Raw genomic sequence first — 20,890 nt, 5'->3', positions numbered from 1 at the left:
TGTCCCTCTCATAAAAGCCCTGAAAAGGTTATCTCCAATATTTGGAAAACCACGGTGTGAATGAACTATGGTGTTGACTACAGTACTGTAAGAGATTAATTTGTTGCTGCATTTTGTTCAAAAACATACATGTTTGTTCTGTGTTATAGTCATGCTGTTGCCTTGACTCGTGATGCTGAGAGACTGGAAGAAATTAAGAAAAGAACCAATGTCCTGCCACTGGGAAGGTGCTATTTGTTTTATATATCACTGCCTTATATAGGGCAATAATGAATATTGCATTGAATTATGCAGAATGTACAGCACAGAAACAGGCCATTCAGCTGTCCACGGCAGCACTCATGCGCCACTTGAGCCTCCTTCTGTCTTTCCTTATCTATCTCACCACAGATAAAATTAAATGTGTTCTGTATTTCTTTTTGTGCTGGGTATTTTTATAGAAAATGCAGTATTTTGTGTAATGTGGTGCTTTGAATTGGGTTTTTAAAACCTATGTAATTGTCTTTCAACATCAGGCACCAGTAAGTGTTTCATTCCACTGAGCTGAGAGCGTCTCACACAGACTGAAGACGCATGACAGACTTACTATGAATTGAATGCCTCACCTGTTATACCAATGGGAAAGCAAGAGAAATGTGCAGTTTATGGGGAAAAAAGTCACCTCTTATATCTTTGCATTAATGCTTTTTGACGTGAATCATCTTAGTTCTTTGTGTGGTAACTTAATGTACTGGTTCTCCACACTAGCAAACCAGGACAAGTTTGTCCTTCAATACTAACTGCATCAATTAGAAATGTACCACAATCTATCCATTTAGAATTACTGTTTTAATTTCCTAGTGGTGCTATTGCTGGAAATCCTTTTAAGATTGACAGAGAATTCCTTTCTAAGGGTAAGTTTTTTTTTTTAAATTTCAAAACATGCTCAAGTTTTTATATTTGGTTAGGACTGTGTTAATTAGTTGCTGGCTATTTCAGTAACCTTAAAAGACTAGTGACTTAATTTTATTTGCTTGTCATATTTTTGCATTTGTGGAAGTTATTGACATTCCTGAATTGAATACAATGGTGGCTGAACATTCCTGAATGTGTTCTATAAGCAATACAACTTTACTAATAACTCTGAGCTGGAAGGCTTGAGTGCTGTCCACTGTAAGTTGCCCGAGATGATTAGGGAGTGGGGAGAAACATAGTGGAAATCTTACTGACAATTTTTTTTTAAAAAGGAACCCAATCTGATGTGTTTTCTTTTGGACAAATGTCTTCATTTAACTTCTATGAAGTTTAAATTGTTTAAAACAGGAGGTTCAGCAAGTTTTTTTTTGTTCATCGAGAGTTAAACTGCACTTCACTGACTGTTGACCTGTTTGACTTTCAGAGCTGCAGTTTGATGCCATTAGTTTGAACAGCATGGATGCAACCAGTGGGCGAGACTTTGTTGGTAAGTACAATTCCTTTCACTAAATAAATAATTTGTAGATGATTATATAGAGAGCAAATACAGCTTTTTCTCAAATATAAACAGTAACATTGCTCACCTGACCCAGTAGTCGAAAGGAATGCTCTTAAATTCTGTGGTTCGATAATGACTAAATTTTAAATTTCTCCTCCCTGTTTTCAAATCCGTCCCTTGGCTTTGCCCCTCCCTTTTCCTCTAACCACGTCCAGTCCCGCAATTCCATAAAATTTCTGCACACCTCCAATTCTGGCCTCTTGCACATCCCTGATTTACATCGCTCCACTATTGGCTGATGTGCTTTCTGCTGTCTATGTCCTACATTCTGGAACACCCTCCTGAGAGCTCTTCAACTCTCTACCACTCTTTCCTCCTTCAAGACACTTCTTAAAACCTACCTCTTTGGCCAAAATTTTGGACATCTGACCTAATTTCTTTTTTATGACTTGGTGTCATTTTGTTTGAGAACACTCCAGTGAATGTTATTGCATTAAAGGCACTATACAAGTGCAAGCTGTTATTTTGATATATCCTTTCTGTCTATCTGTACCTTTTGTGATGTTGCTCATGAATAAAAACTTAAATCAGCTGCTACTGTAGTAAATGATCTTGTAGTTGATTTGCTACTTAACATTTCTGCCTTTGAATGGGACTGGATCATAGCGGTTTTCCCTAAGTCTAAGGTGGTTAGGAGGGGGTTCTGTCAGACAGTAGTGTCTGACCAGCTGGTGTTCTATCAAGAAAAGAGGTGAGAAAATAATCAGACACCCAACAATGGTGGGAACAAGGGTAGGTGTGACTGCAGATGCACAGTTGTTTTAGAGTGGTGTTCATAGCTTTTGAGTTGTTGCATATGGGAAATTATCATAGTTTGCCAACCCTGCCCAACATTTTAAACATGACAGGGTAAACACAAAGGGGACCAGATGGTATTGTGTAACGATTCTATGGGATTAGCAGGTTTGCAATAAAAAAGCAAGTATTGAGGGAAGCGTTCAGAGTGAGAAACTGAGATTAATGGTGCATTTCAAAGATTCAGTTCCAAAAGAAGCATTAAGAGAATGGATTGTTAGTGATATTGGTTGGAATTTAATGCCCCCAACCCCCCCACCACTCCCCCAAGAGCGGGCTGGGTGGTGGGAGGGGGTGTAAAATTGGTTGGGAGACGGGGGTGCTGTGCCCATCATCTCCCTGTCCCTGCTGGTATCTTACCAGCTGTGGGGGAGGTGGCAGGCAGCCTGCCCACCCTTAGGCCAGTTGAGGCCCTTTAGCTGCATGGAGGTGGAGGGCCTTGGTTTTTGGAGGCTCCATACCCTGAAGAGGGTGCTCCGGGCAGCAATGGCCACCCCCACGGCCCCGACGCCACCACTGAAGAATTTACCCATCTGATCACCGTAGCCTGCCTGCTTGGCGCCAGCACAGAAATAAATATTCCTACTTGGCTGCAAAAGCATCTCATTATGGAGGGGCCCTCTCTTTCCCCTTGTCGCCTCAGCAGCAGCCACGTCTATCAGTGGCGCTGCAGAGCTGCTGGCCCTCTGATTGGGCCAGCAGCTCAGAGAGGCAGCCCGGAGTCCATAAGTGGAAGGCAATCTCCGCGGCAGCCTCTTAATTGGCCACTGCTGCGAAGGTTGCAGCCATGGTCCCATTGCCCTCTTGCGTGGGCTTCTCTCCCACATTGGATCCTGACATCCGGATTTGCCTCGTGGTGGCAAAACCCCAGCCGTGCTGTTTGTAAAACATAAGGATGTTGATACACTAGCAAAAGGCAAGGTTAGCACTTATGTAATGGTATTTTTTACACATCTCTTCAATCAGTGAACTGAACGTCTAGGTAGTATAGTGGAGGCAAAAATCCTAGAATTATTTTGGAAATGGTTGGATGGTGGGTCTGTGTGGCCTTTTTTGCATAAATGGCCAAGATGGAATATTGTGTGCAGTTTTGGTCTCCTTATCTGAGGAAGGATGCTCTTGCTATAGAGGGAGTGCAGTGAAGGTTTACCAGACTGATTCCTGGGATGATGGGACTGACATAAGAAGAGAGATTGACTCGGTTAAGATTATATTCACTGGAGTTCAGAAGAGTGAGGGGGGATCTCACAGAAACCTATAAAATTCTAACAGGACTTGACAGGGTAGATGCAGGAAGGATGTTCCCGATGATGGGGGATTCCAGAACCAGGGGTCAGAGTCTCAGGATACGGGGTAAACCTTTCAGGACTGAGATGAGAAATTACTTCACCCAGAGAGTGGTGAGCCTGTGGAATTCGCTACCACAGAAAGCAGTTGAGGCCAAAACATTGTATGTTTTCAAGAAGGAGTTAGATATAGCTCTTGGGGCGAAAGGGCACAAAGGATATGGGGTGAAAGCCGCAACCGGTTACTGAGTTGGATGATCAGCCATGATCGTAATGAATGGCGGAGCAGGCTCGTAGGGCCGAATGGCCTACTCCTCCTATTTTCCAAGTTTCTATGGCCAAATGACCTTCATTTGTATCTATCTTGTAATCCTTGATGAAATCTTGCTTATTTGCACATTTGGCTGCAAGTCAAGAACAGAAAATACTGGAAACACTCAACAGTAGGTCTCTGTTCTGTCCACAGATGCTGTCTGATGTGCTGAGTGTTAGCAGCATTTTCTGTTTTCATTTCAAATTTCCAGCATCCGCAATATTTAACACTTTGTCAACATGTTTTTGTATATTTTGGCAAAGGAGGAGCTGATGGAATTCTGCAAGGTCTCTGGAGCTAAATAGAACCATCGGGGGGGATTTTAATCACGCGATAGGGATTTTGGCCACCAGCTGAAGATCCGATGAGAGCCCCATGTCGCCTCCTTTGGGGAAGGCCCGCCACATTACATGCCAATTAAGCACTTAAGTCATCAGAGGCGGGCCTTCCCCAGGATTTAGCACCCTGGCGACGGAAGTCCCTCCTGCTGAGAGTTGTTGGCCAATCATAGGCCAGCAGCCTTTTACTGAGTAGTGCCACCACTAAGGCAGTGGCTGCTGCCAATATACACCCACTGGAGGCCTAAGATCGTCTAGGGACCCCAGGCCACAGGTATGTCATGGTAGGAGGGTTTTCGCAGAGTGGGGGTCAAACGGAGGGAGTTGCAGTCAGGTCGCCAGCAAGGGCAGGGGGTGGCTCTCAGCGGGCCCCCTCTTCCTGATGCCGGGTTTCTTGATCAGGCACTAAGTACATTTTAATGTCACCCCTGACGAGCAACATGCATGGGTTTGCTTCGCATGTTCCCTGCATGGTGACCAGCCATCCCTCCGCTGGGCTAAACCCGGCATTGGGATGCGGCCTTTAACTGGGCATTAATTGTCCACTGAAGGCCTGCAATTGGCAGCAGGATAGGAAGGTCATCCACGGGCCTTCCCGCCATGGATGTAATTTGTCAGAGGTGGGAAGGTGGCAGGAGAGAGCATAAACTCCCCCCTATAGAATCAGGCCATTCAGTCCATCATGCCCATGCTGGCTCACTGCAAGAGCACTCAGCTAGTCCCACTGCCTCGCCCTTTCCCTCCAGCACTGCAATTTTTTTCTCTTCAGGTGCTTATCCAATTGCCTTTGAAATGAACCTTAGTTATGAGATAAATTTCAATAGCAGTATTTTATTTGTACTAAGAAATATCACATTTGGGGCGGCACAGTGGTTAGCACTGCAGCCTCACAGCTCCAGGGACCCAGGTTCGATTCTGGGTACTGCCTGTGTGGAGTTTGCAAGTTCTCCCTGTGACCGTGTGGGTTTTCGCCGGGTGCTCCGGTTTCGTCCCATAGCCAAAGACTTGCAGGTGATAGGTAAATTGGCCATTGTAAATTGTCCCTAGTATAGGTAGGTGGTAGAGAATATGGGATTACTGTAGGGTTAGTATAAATGGGTGGTTGTTGGTCGGCACAGACTCGATGGGCCGAAGGGCCTGTTTCAGTGCTGTATCTCTAAATAAATAAATTTGTTTTCATTGGTTATGCACTGAACATTTTTTTTCTGGTTTATTAAAGCTGAGATTCTGTTCTGGTGCTCCCTGTGTATGATTCACCTGAGTAAGATATCTGAGGATCTAATAATTTACAACACCAAGGAATTTGGATTCATAACCCTGTCTGATGCCTACAGGTAATTCCATAATCAGGTTAGTCATACTTTCATTTGGAGCCGGTGGCCAAAGAACAATGCAATTTTTGAGGGGTTAGGTATACATTTAATCCAGAATTAAATGTGTAAATTTTCCAGGGGTGCGGTTGATATGAAGAGGCCGAGGCAATGTGCAATCAGAAATATATTCATAAATAACAACATGTAAATCTGAGCTGTGAAGCCATTTGAATGGACCATTCAAGATAGCGCAGTTTGTTTTTTCTTTCGAATATAATTCCTTTTAAGAATAAATGTTCTGTAACAACAATGAGATTTCTCCTGTGAGGCTCTTGGTTTGATTGCAGATGTTTATCTTCCTGTGAGGTTTTTTGTTAATGCAAGTGAGAAATTGTGATGTTACGTAGAAGAGGAGGTGTCAATAACCAGGGGGCATAGATTTAAGGTAAGGTGCAGGAGGTTTAGAGGGCAGTTGAGGAAAATTATTTTCACCCAGAAGGTGTTTGGAATCTGGAACACACTGCTTGAAGGGGTGGTTGAGGCAGGAACACTCACAACATTTAAGAAGTATTTAGATGAGCACTTGAATTGCCATAGCATACAAGGCTACGGGCCAAGTGCTGGAAAATGGGATTAGAATAGATAGGTGCTTGATGGCCAGCACAATGGGCCGAAGGGCCTGTTTCTGTGCTGTATAACTCTATGATTCTATGACTCTTAAGTCAATAGTGAATAATTGGAGACTTTTTTTTAAATAGTTGAGTTAATTGCTCAGGACAGTCCAGTGGGTACATTGCAAAGTTAATGTCATGACTGCTGATAGGGAATTCCGAGTTTAAATTCCAGTTTCAATGGGCTGAATTTAAGGTGGATTGTGGTGGCCCCGACAGTGGGCTGGAAAGCCAAGGGCCGCAGCTGTTTCCAGGCGCCCTGACCCGATTCTGTGCCCAATGCTCAATCAGCTGCCTGCTGTCGGGTCTCTTGTCCCTTTATGGGCGACGATCCCGCCTCAAAGAGCTGCCAGCCAATCGGAGGACCAGTAGCTCTTCAGTCCCAGCAGTGCCACTGGGAGCGGAGGCCACTGCTGGGACTGCATCTGGCCTGGCCAGCATCATTTAGTTGGCCTGGAACCCAGATAAATGGCCCTGGCAACTCTGACCCCAGTCAAGCAGACCCCAGCGAGGGGTGGGTGGGCAGGTGGGTTTGTTGGTAAAGGCAGGGGAGGGTGTTTCCACAGCAGCATCCCTTGCCACCAGTGTGCCGGATAAGGAGGGCTGCCCCTCACTCTCCGCTCCTTGGAGCCCGCAGGGTGGCGGCCAGTTTTTACTGAGCAGAGGCCCCCCCCGCCCCCCCAAACCAGCAGTGGTAGGAAGAGGCCCTTAATTGGCCATTAAAGGCCTCATTTGGCCTCTGGATGGGAAGGCCATCCTCGACATTCCCCACATGCCGTTAAAATTGCATGGCATCGGGAAGGACGGGCACTCCACCCCACCCGACAACCCCCCCCCCCCCCCCCCAACCTTTCCTCCCTATTCTACGACCCACCCTGGCTCACAACCCACTCCAGTGGGACACATTAAATTCCACCCAATATTTGTACTTGAATCTCATTTATATTCCATATACTTCGACTTTTTTGCTGCTGCCAACTGCAAACACCTCATGTGAATATTGTGGCATTCCTGCAGTAGGGTGACTTATGTCAGCTGTTCCTCAGGTGGTCAAAATACTGGCAGGCTGAACGGCCAAAACTGTCATGTCCACAAAGTTGTTTTTAAGTCAATGTGACGGCTGTAGAAATGGTCTGCTTTCTATTTAAGGAAAGTTTAATGACATTGCAGAAATGATTCCTCAAGTAGTTGCTCAACATACATATGCCTCAAGAGGAAGTTCCACTTGGCTTGGTGCAGTTAATTATGAAAGGGTGTGATACTCTCTGAAAGGCTGCTGTCACTCAGAGTGCTAGCTGGCTGCTTTGTTCCACTTCCCTTTAGAGAAGAATCATTGATGTGATTGTGTGTGAGTGAGTGAGTGGGGTAAGGAAAGAGAGCAGTACACGTCTAGATGTTTGTGGTAAGATTTTTCATGTTCTTTCAGCACAGGGAGTAGCCTGATGCCCCAGAAGAAAAATGCAGACAGTTTGGAACTGATTCGAGGCAAAGCTGGACGTGTCTTTGGACGGGTAAGGACCGCGATATTGTGTGACAGTGTAATTGAAGAGTCACATCAGTTCAGCTGTTCCCTCATTTTAACTCCATGGTTATTTGTAACAGCTGCACATTTTGAATGTCAGTCAACAAGTCCAAATACAGTCTAAACTATTGACTAGTACTTGTCTATTCCCTCATGAAATAAAATGTTTAAATTTCAAAGTCACATTTTTTTTTTTAAAAAGGAACGAGCCTGACAAGTCACCAAGACATTGAGAATTTAGACACATTGCCAGAACAATGTGGAGATTTATGCAAGATCTGACCTGGGAGTATTTGATGTTTTCACACAAGCAGTGCAAAGTGTAAAATATTCATGACTCAGCACTTTTGTGTCTCAACTTTTGTATGTGTCCATGTGCACTCACTAAGATGCTTAAAAAGGGGGTCTCACTTCCCTCTAAGGTCCTGAGTATCAATCGCATGAAACAGACTTTGGATACAAATTTCCACTTTGTGGAACACCTTTATTAACTCGCCAAGCAATAGGATATACTTACAACACCAGTTGCTTAGTAGACCCCCGTACAGGAGCTCATTCCCGGGTGGTCAGGTCCGCTGAACGACTTCTCCCGCAGAATTTCCTGTGACTGACCAAGGCTGCAGTAATAATATTCTTGTGAGTTGTGGCTTTATACCCCTTTCTGACCCTGGCCCCTTGGCATTGTAAGGTAATGTTTTGAATTGGGTCATGTGATTAGGTTTCAGTGCCTTATCAATCCCACCCTGGCTATGCAAGACCACCTGCATGTGGTCATATCCTGCTCTCGGGGGTGGTGGTGGTGGGGGGGGGGGGGGTCTTAAGTGCATAGCCCCCACGGATGTGATATCTGCCTCTTGATAAGGCAAGAAGGAAATCATTCACACACATTTCAAAAGGCCATTGTCCATGAGTGTGCTTGTAGAAAGGCTGTTTGATGTTTTAACAGTCCAGGCTACCACAACAGTGGCATGTTCTGACATTCCTGTCTGTGTGTATGTATGTGGGGGGTTCTAGGTCACTTACATTGTCTTTTATTTTAAAAAGTCCAATATGAACCCCAGCGATGATGTCTTCAGTCAGAATTCTTCTCCCTTCATCCCAATGTCCTTCGTCTCCATGTTATTTACCACCAGGTTAGCTCCACACGCTGGTCCACACCACAGCTGGTTACATTTTACTTATGAACAGGAGTGCAGGAGATATTAACAAATGCCTCACAGCATAACAAAAATACAAGAGATATCCAAATACCTTAAAGCATCCATCCATAAGTGTATAATTTGGCCTGCGAATATTACTACATTTCCGAATCTAATCCATTCACCTTATTCCGTCCCTCCAGTAATATTTTCACCCGCTGTCCCATTCTCCTACATTTGCACCAATGATATAGTTCATACAACAGATACACAACAATAAGCAATTGTAAAAACGAGTGTGTGGGAGATAATTCTTATCCAGGGGTGTATCTCAGGATGTTTCTGGGATGTCATTAATCTCTGGCAAAATCTGGTGGTTCATTTGTTGGATTTGATGATCTGCTTTTCAGGACTTATCAATCTCCCCGCCAACCCCCCACTCTCCCACTCCCTCAGTCCCCCCACAACTTAGTCAAATGCTCAGGTAACGGGGGGGGGGGTGGTTGGTGGCATGTCGTACCTAAACTTCTCCACATACTATTTAAAAGTTCCCTCTAAATCATCCCTCACGTTAAGCTCAGTACTATTAGGGCTATAAATATTTACAATCTCCCTATTGCCTGTCTCTATAGGCCCTTCAGGAGTAAAGCAGAAGGTAGGTTGGGATATCAGGCACCATAAATTCCTTCTATGTTTATACCCTTTTCCTTTCGTGGTTACACAGTATTCCCTTCCCCCACATAGGCAGCCTATACAGGCTTCAGAGTCACCCTTATAGCCTCCATGGTCCAGTTTACTTCAGTAAGGTTGAATCCACATGTTGACTGGGCATGCTTTTCCAACAGATAGGGGCATGCCACCTTGCCTCTTCTGTCAGTGCTCCCTTCTAACCTAGTTCCTGCCAATATGACTATCCTCCTGGTTGATTCCTATGGTCTCTATTCTATAGACTGGGAGTGGTGCTTCCCCATGTAGCATCACCAAACCCATTATTTTGAGATCTTCCATTTTACAATCTGTTTGTACAGGGTATGCCCACACCAAACCTCTGAGTTGGCACACAGTGATGTTGTTCTATCCCTCATCAACGTGTCCAGATGATTATTAGTGACCCAAGAGGCCACTTCCCCTTTGTGAATTTGCCTCAGATTTTCCCTGGCCTGCTCTACCAACCAGGAGCCATACATAATACACACATCATTCCGGGAAGCCTGATCAGAAATGTTCCTAACCTCCCGAATGAGTTTATTTATAGCTTTAGTCTTCCTATTGCTCTGCTACATCCTTTAAATAGACTGTCACAATTTGATCTTTCCTCAGCTGTGTGTCCTGGTTGATATTCTCATTCATAAGAACGTCCTTTAACCTTTCTTTGAAATCCCTTATCTCTGCTTCCAGAGATACCAGAACTAAACTATACACCAGTGAGGTCCCAGTATTAAAGACGTTATCTGTGTCATTGACCAGCCCTCGTCTCCTCCTTTGGCTTGCCCTCTTTTGTTACGAATGGGAGATTTACCTGTCTCCAGAGACCAGACCTTACTCCATGTACAAACACGCTGTCCAATAACTTGGCATACAGGCTCTGCTTCTTTCTCCCACGTCACCTTATCGCTGTCGAATTCAACATCACTGGTGCCACCTCATGGTGTAGATCATGATATAAAATTTTCCCAATAGGTATCAAAACTAAACCATTCTTTGGACCTGGGGTCTGTTAAAGACACCTCGCAGTTCTATCTGTGCGATTAAAGGCTAGGGCTTTCACTTCCAACAAAACGTCATCTTGTCTCCCCTGGTGTCGCCAACCATACCCACCCTTTCATAGTTTAGCAGTCTCCCTATTCCTTACTCTATTACCTGCAGCTTTGGGGATATTTTCCCTTTTTCTTTTCTGTAATTTGCATTAATTAGATTGATATTCCTTTCGGCTCAACACTAGTTCCTCCACCTGCAGATCACTTAATGTTGAGATCAATTTATTTAATTATTTTCAAATAAAACTTTATAATTTTTATTTATCCATTAAAAACCACAGCAATTATGTGAGTACGTCCTTTTGTTGTTTCCTTTAAATGTTTAAAATACCAACTCGTATGAATGTAATTTTAAATTCTGATTTCTTGTTCCCAGACTCCCAATTGCCACAATACTGTGACAAATGTCCTTAAATTCTTGAAGCTGTTGGCAATCCAGTTGCACTTGCAGCTGCCTGTAACCTGAAAAAACAAAGGATCCATTCTGCTCGTGGCCAAATGGGTTAATATCTGAAAAACTCAAACTCAAAAACACACAATTTTGTTAATGCCCACTATCTATAAAGGTGTGTGGTTAGCTTAAGCTGCAAGCAGAAAGAATTAACTCTCTGCTGCTTTGAAAGGGGGCGGGACAAAAGCCCTCAGATTGACTAGTGATGTCATCGTCAGCCCTCCTTGTTTTAAAAGAACAGAATAAAGCATTGCCATGTGCTCTGGCCTGTTTGAACTGGGTCTTTTTCAAAACAAAGAAAATACCTGAATCTATCTACCTTCGATTTTTGTTTTTATAAACTCTTCTTTTCCCTACAACTTCCTCAGATTTCAGAACGTTCTGCTCATTATTTTTAAACCACTCTTTCAATTGCTCCAAAGTTCCAAGCTCTCCGTTTTTTAAACAATCAAGCAACAAATGCATTCCAGCTGAGACAAACCAGTTCAATCTGTTTCCTTCTGAACAAAGAAAGGTTTTTTAAACTTTTACCAATTCCTTTTCCCAACTATTTCAGGGGAAGAACTCTAATGGTTCCCAAAAAGAAACTTCTAACTTTTCTCAAAGTCTCTAAACTAAATTCCAATTAACACTGTTTAATATTAAAACCACCCCGTACTAACATGTGAATTCATATTCGGATCAGAATCCCCACATGTTTAATAACTCTAATTCAAGATGGGATCCTGGCCAGCAATCCCACCTCGAATCTCATAACTTAAAATATCCAAGTCAGTTAATTTAAACTTCCCTTCCAATCCATTTCACAGTTTTACTGTGAGTTTTCAAACTTAAAGTGCTGAAGCTAACACTACAGGACTACAATTTCAGGAAGAGAAAACACTGAAGCTTGAAACACACAAAAAATCATCCACACAAAAAATCTATTTATTCCACACACAAGCAGAGAAAAATAGCACATGCTTTTAAAAAGAAAAACAAATTACATTATTTATCTTCTTTCCTTAAACTTCTGAAGTGCCTGTAATTAAAACTCCAAACAAGGTTAATTCCCAAGAAACACCTTAAAGTCTTTAGTCCAAAACAAAATGAAGCCTGCTTGCACACAAAAGCCTTTGCAGCTTGTAATCACAGGTTTTTAAAGGGACAGAACATGAGGACTTGTATTTCACTGCAGCTCTCTTCTTTTAGCTGGGAGACGTAATAACACAATAAACTCCCAACACTAATTGTTTAATTTTACAGAACATTAAATTGACACAGGCACACTCCATAATCACATGCATCTGCCATTTGGGCTAATTGCAGCGGCAGCAGGATGAGGCCCTTATTTGGGCATTAATTGCATGATTTAAGGGCCTCAATTGGGCAGCAGGATCTCCTCCCCCCCCCCCCCCCCCCCACTCCGGCCACCATTCTGCCTGATTATATGCTCTCCCTGCCTCCAAACCCGCCACAGGGCAGAGCATAAAATTCCACCCCCCCCCCCCCCCCCCCCCAGTATACGTGTGTGCAACCAATTCACGAGATTTTGCAATGTTTGAAAGCCATTATTCCCTATCAATATTTTTCTATTAACTATACTTTTTTTATTTCCTTTTTACAGTGTTCTGGATTTTTAATGAATCTTAAAGGACTGCCAAGCACATACAATAAGGATTTGCAGGTATATGTTTCAGGATATGTGTCTCACTATACGTCAGTCAAGTTGCAGACTTTCATGTCGTTCTTTTTCCCAAAATCTTGAGTTTTTCTGAAATGATAAAGCTTGACAGTGTTTTTGTATTTAAAATTAATGCACAGCTTTTATCAGCTTTTAAAAATAATTTCTTAAACATTTATCTGAAACATTTTCTAATAATGTCTGGTACACTTTTTTTATAACCTAAAACTATTACCACCAAACTATGACGCTGGCAAAACTGTGACCCACCAGTACTTAACCCTAGTGTTCAGAGAAAATGGTCACTCAGCTCATTGCTGTTTATGGAATCATGCTGTATACAAAATGGCAGCTGCTGCAATTAAAGCCTGGCTACCCAACCCGAACCCGACGAGACCCGACTACATGTGCCGGTTGGGGTGGGTCTATATTCCGAGTCCAGCATTCGGGCTCTGCTCAGGTCGGGCTGGACACTGCTGCTTCCAGGAAGTTACGGGATCAGGCTTACCCATGATTCCCCACAACTCCATCTGCAGGAATAGCCTGCTGCCAGACCGGATGAACGATATTCGTGTTGGGTCAAGTCGGGCATGAAAAGAAATTAAAGGATTTGGGCCTGGTTTGGGTTGGCTGTGGTTGGGTCGGGCCCGAAATGGGTTTTAATGTTATACCCGAGCCAGGTGTTAGCTGCAATTACCTACATAACAACATTGACTACACTTAAAAAGTAACTTATTGGATGTGCAGAGTCTTGGCAATGTCAAGGGATGTGATCGAATGCTTTTTAATTAAATGTTTTTAGTCATTCATGGGATATGGACATCACTGCCAAGGCTAAAATTTATTGTCCATCCCTAATTGCCCTTGAGAAGGTGGTGAGTTGACTTCTTGAACGAACACATTCCTGGCAGTGAAGGTACTACCACAGTGCTGTTAGGTGGCAAGTTCCAGAATGTTGACCCAGTGATGCTAAAGAAACAATGATTATATTTCTAGGTATGGATGCTGTGTGAGTTGGTGTTCCCATGTGTCTGCTGCCCTTGTTCTTCTAGGTTGTAGAGGTCACGGGTTTGGAGTTGTTGAAGGAGTTGCTGCAGTCCATCTTGTAGAAGACACACTGCTGCCACTGCATTGGTGGTGCCCTCTCGGCATTAAATTTACCATGTGCACCTCTGATACCTCCTCTGTCCTGAAATTGGCCAATAAATCTGGCAATTAAACTGGCTGCTACCCAAGCCTAGGTGGTAATATCATGATGCTGCCTGACCTGCTGAGTATTTCCAGAACTTTCTGTTTTTATCCAAGGTGGTAACTGCTTGAAAGTAACTCCTGTGACATTCAAACCATCAAATATTCCAGTCTTTAATGTGTAAATGTTTATCAGAAGTATTTAATATGCTAACTTATCAATTTGTTCTCAGTCTGATAAAGATAACAGTTTTAATGGCTGACTATTTGGTGAATCCATCCTGGGTGTGGTTGCTTATGATTTTGTTACTGGATTAGGTAATCCAGATAATGCGAGTTCAAATCCCATTGTGTTAGTTTAAGAATTTGGATTTAAATTTTTTTTTTAACAATCTGGTATCTGGAAGAATAGCCATGAAGCTGTCAGATTGTTGTAAAAACCTAACTGGTTCACTAATGTGCTTTAGGGAAGGAAAGTTGCTGTCCTTACCTAGTCTGACCTATGTGCTGGCCTGGTCACCAATATCATTGACTTTTAACTGCTCTCTGAAGTGGCCTAGCAAGCCAATTAGTTGTATTAAACCACTGCAGAGGTTCAAGAAGAAGGCTCACCACTACCTTCTTGGGGCAACTAGTGATGGGCAATAAATGCCTGCCTTGCCTGTGATGCCCACATCATCTTTAGCTGGCTGGTACCACTTTGCATCTCCCCATCAATGTGGCAGAATGGATCATTTGAGAAATATCCTTAAAAATCCTGAACTTCAGTTCATATCAAATAGACAATAATCCTTTATGTTAGATCTGTTTCAGTTGTTCTTTATCCATGTAGTATTGAGCCAATGTAAACCAGTTTCTTATTGTTTGAGATGCTATGAGTTTTGATCCTTGACCTGTGCTGATTTAGCTGATCTTATCCGTAGCAGCAGTAGTCACAGTGCAGTTGGTTTAGTGTTTCTGGATTGAAAGGGGCTTATCCTGGGTTCCTATCTCTAACAGTCAGCTCAGGTGAGAATCAGAGTTGGTTGCTAGGCCTGCACCCCACAATGTAATAGACTGTCAACACCACCATCAAGACTCGCATAAGAAGAACGGCCAGTTGGATGCATTCCAGATGAGCAGCCAGCATCATCGGACTATAGAGATTCAGTGAAACTAAGTCAGCTATTCAGCTCATCTTGTCTGTATTACTAGAACAATGCAAAACTAAATTCCTCTACATCAGCAAGAAATTAACCTGTCCAAGAGAAAACGGGAGAAAAATTAGGGTGGGGAATAAAGGAAGCAAAGAAAGAAGAATATAGTGTTGTCTGTTACTGACTGTGCAAATCTGTTTCACTTTTACAGGAAGACAAGGAGGCAATGTTTGAAAGCATTGATACCATCACTGCAGTACTCCAAGTGGCATCAGGTGTATTCTCCACATTACAGGTAACGGCCTCTTTTTACCTTCAGACTATTATTAATGCTGAGTGGCACATGGGGCTAAACGTCTGCACTTCATGTCTGAAGCCTTGATTGGAATCCAACCCAAGGTGATGGAATCAGAGTTTGCTGCTTGCTAGCTATAAGGAGAATACCAAACCTGGAAAGCATGTGCCCACCTTGCCAAACTGCTTCCAAATTTGCATTAGTTTCACTCGGTGGTATGGGACGTGCAAAGATTCAGGCTACTACAGTAGCGTTTCTGCGGCAAGACCGAAGAACATCATTAGGATTGAGTAAAGGAAGTTTTAATCTGAATGTGGGAATTCACTTGATGCAGTTATTTAATGACAAATCATGGGGGCGCGGGTGGATTACTTTGAACAAGAATTATTTCCCTGCCTTTTTTAAGAAGACACTGTTTAGTTAATTGTGTGCAATGTTACTTTTTCCTGAAGATTCATGAAAATGCCATGAAGAAGGCTTTGAGCCCAGATATGTTAGCTACAGATCTGGCCTATTACTTGGTTCGAAAGAAGGTGAGCATCTGTACTATGCCTTAAGCTGAAACTTTTTTTTAATACCTATAAACTTCACCCGGTGAATTTAGCAGCTGCCTGGGTACTGCAACTGGAGAGCATCTTCGGCAAGAAATCCATTGTGAATTAGCAAGGAGCTTTTTCCTTGAAACCCCAAGTCAGTAACAATGGTAAGAAAGTCAGAACCATCTGCTGTGTCCATTGACCATTTCCAAATAGGTCTACTTAAGATCAGCTAGTGCAGAGCTGTCCAACATAAGGCCCACAGGCCATGATTTGGCCCGCCAAACGTTTTCATTTGGCCCATGAGTGTAAAGTGTTCCCGGGGCCATTCCTCATCCTCACAGTGACTAGAGACGAGAAATTTACCTTTGTCGTCTTCTTACAGAGCGGCCTTTTTGCAAACATCACTGTCAGTTTCACAGCCGACAGCTGCTAACGTCAGCAACAGCGGATTCCCAACAGACTCGGGGGTTTCCCGGCAGGTTCTGACTTTTTTTCCAAAAAGCCTACTGGAAAATCCCGAGTCTGTTGGGAATCCGCTGTTCCCGACATCAGCAGCTGTCAACTGTGAAACTGACAGTGATGTTTTTAAAACAACTGGCCAACCATCTGCTAAGCGTTCCACTCTGCAACTGAGAGAGAGTGGGTGGGTGGGTGACAGAGAGGGCAAAAGGAGGGGGTGGACAGAGAGACAGGAGGGATGGGGCAGCGACCAACACTATAGTCATGGGGGTGGGGAGAGAAGGAGACAGAGAGAGGAGTGAGAGGAAGCCTCAGACAGAGAGAAAGAGAGACAGTGAGAGGAGAGGGTAGAGATGGAATCAAAGAATCATTTACTTATGTCACAGAAGGCCATTCTGTCCATCAGGCCGATTCCGGCTCTCCACGAAGCTATGCAGTCAGTCCCACTCCCTGCCTCAATCCCCATGGCCTGCAAGTCTATTTCTCTCAGGTGGCCATCCAACTTCCTCTTGAAGTCATTGATTGTCTCTGCTTCCACCACCCTTGTGGGCAGCGAGTTCCAGGTCATTGCCACCCGCTGTGTTTAAAAAAAAAAAAGTGTTTCCTCATATTCCCCTTGCATATTTTGCACAAAATTTTCCATCTGTGTCCCCTAGTCCTAGAAGGGAAGTGGAGGAGGAAGAGAGAATGGCACACACACACACACACACACGCGCACACACACAGAGACAGTGCGGGAAGAGGGGGGAGAGAGATCAAGGACTCTCCTGACAGATGGATGTCTATCCAGAATACCCTGCATCACTACATCAAGTGTGCTGGCAGAGATTGACTACTTATGCAATCAAAAACAATGCCAGGAGTGTCAATAAATCAGTTTTCACTATAGTGACGATAAAGTAAATCAATAAATTAGTCTTATTTAAAGCATCTTCACAAAAATGCACATTTTTTGTGTTTTTATTAGTAAGATCAATTTTTAGTGCCTTTAACTTTCGAAATTTGCTCACCAGCCCCCTGGGGTTGAGCAAAAATCGTAATGCGGCCCTCCGCTCAAAAAGGTTGGACAACCCTGATCTACACCAATCTTAATTTCCAATTAAGAAATTGTACAGTATGAGAATATCAATCCCATTAATGAAACTGGAATGTGCATCTTGATTCTGTATTCCTTTCTGCATTTCTGAATACACAAATTGCATTTTTACAGTGAAATTTGATTCTTCAGCTGTGATAGTAAAATTAAATCTATTCACTCTTTGTTTTCATTGGAAATAATCCTTAGAAATACGGATTTAAATGGGATGTTGTTATAACTTATCATGCATTAAGCCGAGATAAAGGCTGGAAAATGAACTATGATCTTCTTGTTTTTGTTCCCTTTGTGCCTTGCTTTGTTAAAGCTTTCAATGATTCAGTCTTTTCAACTCAGTCTGGTTAACCTCTAGTATTCTGGTTTCTAAGGTAGCCTCTCTCTAAATGGGCCTCTGCTGCCTAGTTCTGTTAAAGACTGCAAACATCCCCCATATAATGATGACTGCATAGAACGATATAGTTAGAAATTCCATTACCACATGGTTAAAGTTATTGTGTATGTGTTTGTCAGTCTGTTTTGTGATTATACCTGAATTCTTGACTAGATCTGTGCCATTGCAGATGCCATTTAGAGAAGCCCACAGTGCTTCTGGAAGAGCTGTTCATTTGGCAGAAAATAAGGGCATTGAAGTTAATCAACTCTCCCTGGATGATCTGAAGACCATCAGGTATGTATTGTAGATCTACTGTGTTTGTATTTATTGGTATGAGTAGATGTCCACACACAAAACAGTAATGAGTCACAATGGGTTGGTAATTCACTTTTTATTCTAGTACATCTTCAGTGCCATAGCTCGGGGCCTAAGAGTGGAGCCATGGAAACAAGTAGAGGGTAATATGAGGAGCTAGTAAGAGTTCAGGCCTACGTTAAACAAATTAAATTAGCTTGAAATTTCCATATATTAGGAAAGAGATTTTGTTTCAAATTTGTCTCATTGCCACATCAAGGAAGGCAACAATTTTAAACTGTTACAAATTCTTTGCTGTTACAATATTGGAAAGTTCCTGATATACTGAAAAAGTTTGACTATGCATTTGAATTCTTTTGGCTTATCTTGTGTGCCTACTGTCGGTGCCATTTGAAATGGGTTGGCGGGGGTGGTGGGGGGGGGGGAGTTAATTTAAAAACAAATTAAACAGAATGTGATCAATTATAGTAATTCCAATAAAGGTTCAGGGTGGGCATGTGTCTGGGCTTTACCATTTGTTTTGCAACAGGATATGTCTTACATTGAAACAATTACTGTTGTAAATCTCCTGGGATACAAAGCTCTATTCGTTGTGTTGCACCTAATAAAACGTCTTCTCTTTTTACAAAAAGCCCTCTGTTTGAGAGTGATGTGTCAAAGGTATGGAACTACACCAACAGTGTGGAGCAGTATGCAGCACCTGGAGGCACTGCACACAGCAGCGTGACTTCGCAGATCGAGCAACTGAGAGCGTGGCTAAAAAGAAGACAGAGCACTTAAGATTCTGCACTCTTTTAAACACTAGGATTAGGTGAATTGAACACACAAGTGATTTGCAATGAAAGTAGGTGAGATTATTCCACCTGTTAACCACAGAAAGGGGTTTCTATTGGGGGGGGGAAATTTTCTCCTAAGTATCAATGATTTTTGGATTAAGACAAAATCTATCTGGCAAGTTAACATGGTGACGCTGTTAAATTGAGTTATGATAATTGACAGTAAATTGTGTTTAAATCTCTTTTTAAATTGTAAATGGTTTCCATTTGTAAAGACTATCCTATGGTAATGTATCCTGCAGTGATTCACAACTGGTCTATAAGGGTAAACTTCAGCAAAATAAATCTTGATGAAATACTCTGAGACTGATTTCACCCAGCTGCTTCCACTTAGATTTTAATCACTTCAGGAGTGAAGGAGAAATCTCAAAGTGGGGCATTTAAAAGCCCATTTGTAGTGGAGAGCTACTTCCTGGTGCAATTCTCCAATTCTGCCTCACATAAGCTGCTATTGAATCTACTGTGTTCAGCTTGAAAGATGATATTTTACAATGGACGAGACACAGGTATTGGGCATGATTTTGCCTCCGGGGTCAGGAAACCAATGGCGGGTCTGTTTCCAGATCCTGATCTTGCCCCACTGGGAAGTAGTCACAGCCTGCAATTTTCAGAGGCGGGGCCGCTAATTGGCTGGAGAGTGGGATGTGCAGCCATTTAACAGTGGCCAGTGTGGGATCAAGGCAGGACTGCTGAAGCGCGGGCCTGATTCAAAGGCATCACGGCAGCCATTGCTGGGGCAGCCATTTGGAAGAAGAAATGCAAGGAGCAGAGTGACAGGAAGAGAGGCAGAGGTCTGCTTGCCAGGGCAGGGCTGTTCCTTGCTTCTCTGATGCTGACCTTGAGATCCTCCTGTAGGCTGTGAGGGAGAGGAGGCTGGTTCTCTTTCCAGAGGGTGGCAGGGCAAGGTCACCCAGCCGAACGAAACAGGCCCAGCTGGAAGTGGCTGAAACTGTCTGCAGCTTAAGTGTCATGCAGAGGAACTGGGTGCAGAGCCTTAAAAGGATCAGTGATGTGTGAGCTTCCATTCTTTAATGGCAAGACTGGAATAAAGGGGAAGAGGTGATGAAGGGGTCAGTGAAACCTCTGGATGATGTGCAACATTCATTGGTAGTAAGAATGGATCCATTTGAGGATGCGTCTTCAATAGAAGTGTTCTCATAAGCAGCTCAGAGAGAGTTCCAGAGCGCACAGTCTTCCTGGGTTAGAAGGGCTCAACTAAAACATGCCTTGTTCGAATACTTCCTAACATTGACGGCATCCTGATGAATCATGTGCCAGCCCTGCCCACCTCCCTGCCCAGCTGGGGCACCTCTCTGCATCTTCCTGCTTCTCCTGTTCCTCCAATGTGCTGTGTTGTTCCAGGGCCTCACCCTGTTCAAGGTCCAATCCTCTCTGGAGGACCATGTTATGGAGAGCACAGCAGACCACCACAATGAGCGAGACACTTGGAGTGTATTTCTGGGTGCCACCCGACCAGTCCAAGCACTGGAACCACATCTTCAGGAGCCTGATGGCCTGCTCAATGCTGATTCTTGTGAGCCGATGGCTTCAGTTGTGGCGCCTCTGCAGCTCCATCTCAGTCACGTAAAGGGGTGAGTAGCCTTCTCTTCAAGGGATATCCCTTGTCACCTAGAATCCATCCACGTAGTTTGGGGGGTTGCAGTGAGGAGATGTTACAGCCTGGATTGCCAGAGGTCGAAGGAGTTCTGCAGCTGCCAGGATAGCAAGCACACACATGCAGGAAGCTCTTGTTGGGAATGCAGACCAACTGAATGTTGAGGGAGTGGAAGCCCTTCCTGTTGATGAATCTCACTGGGTGCTGATGGCCGCATGGGTGCAATCAATGATGCCCTGCACCTGCAGGAATCCAGCAATGGAGGTGAATTCCACTG

At 43.5% G+C, this 20,890-nt stretch overlaps 1 protein-coding gene across 3 annotated transcripts in view; it reads left to right on the top strand.

Annotated features, from left to right (window-relative positions):
* Window positions 1-19,297, top strand: part of asl (argininosuccinate lyase) — a 32,315-nt gene extending 13,018 nt beyond the window's left edge. For all 3 annotated transcript variants that reach the window (XM_068010308.1, XM_068010307.1, XM_068010309.1), the window contains exons 8-17: window positions 150-227; window positions 841-893; window positions 1,379-1,441; window positions 5,465-5,579; window positions 7,656-7,740; window positions 12,705-12,764; window positions 15,297-15,380; window positions 15,833-15,913; window positions 18,035-18,141; window positions 18,795-19,297. In XM_068010308.1, the coding sequence (XP_067866409.1) occupies window positions 150-227; window positions 841-893; window positions 1,379-1,441; window positions 5,465-5,579; window positions 7,656-7,740; window positions 12,705-12,764; window positions 15,297-15,380; window positions 15,833-15,913; window positions 18,035-18,141; window positions 18,795-18,942 (874 nt within the window). In that variant the 3' untranslated portion in view covers window positions 18,943-19,297. The remainder of the gene's footprint in view (window positions 1-149; window positions 228-840; window positions 894-1,378; window positions 1,442-5,464; window positions 5,580-7,655; window positions 7,741-12,704; window positions 12,765-15,296; window positions 15,381-15,832; window positions 15,914-18,034; window positions 18,142-18,794) is intronic.
* Window positions 19,298-20,890: the final 1,593 nt, after the last annotated feature.

This window comes from Heterodontus francisci, chromosome 30 (assembly GCF_036365525.1).
Source record: "Heterodontus francisci isolate sHetFra1 chromosome 30, sHetFra1.hap1, whole genome shotgun sequence".
NCBI lineage: Eukaryota > Metazoa > Chordata > Chondrichthyes > Heterodontiformes > Heterodontidae > Heterodontus > Heterodontus francisci.
This window is presented reverse-complemented; position numbering and strand designations above follow the sequence as displayed.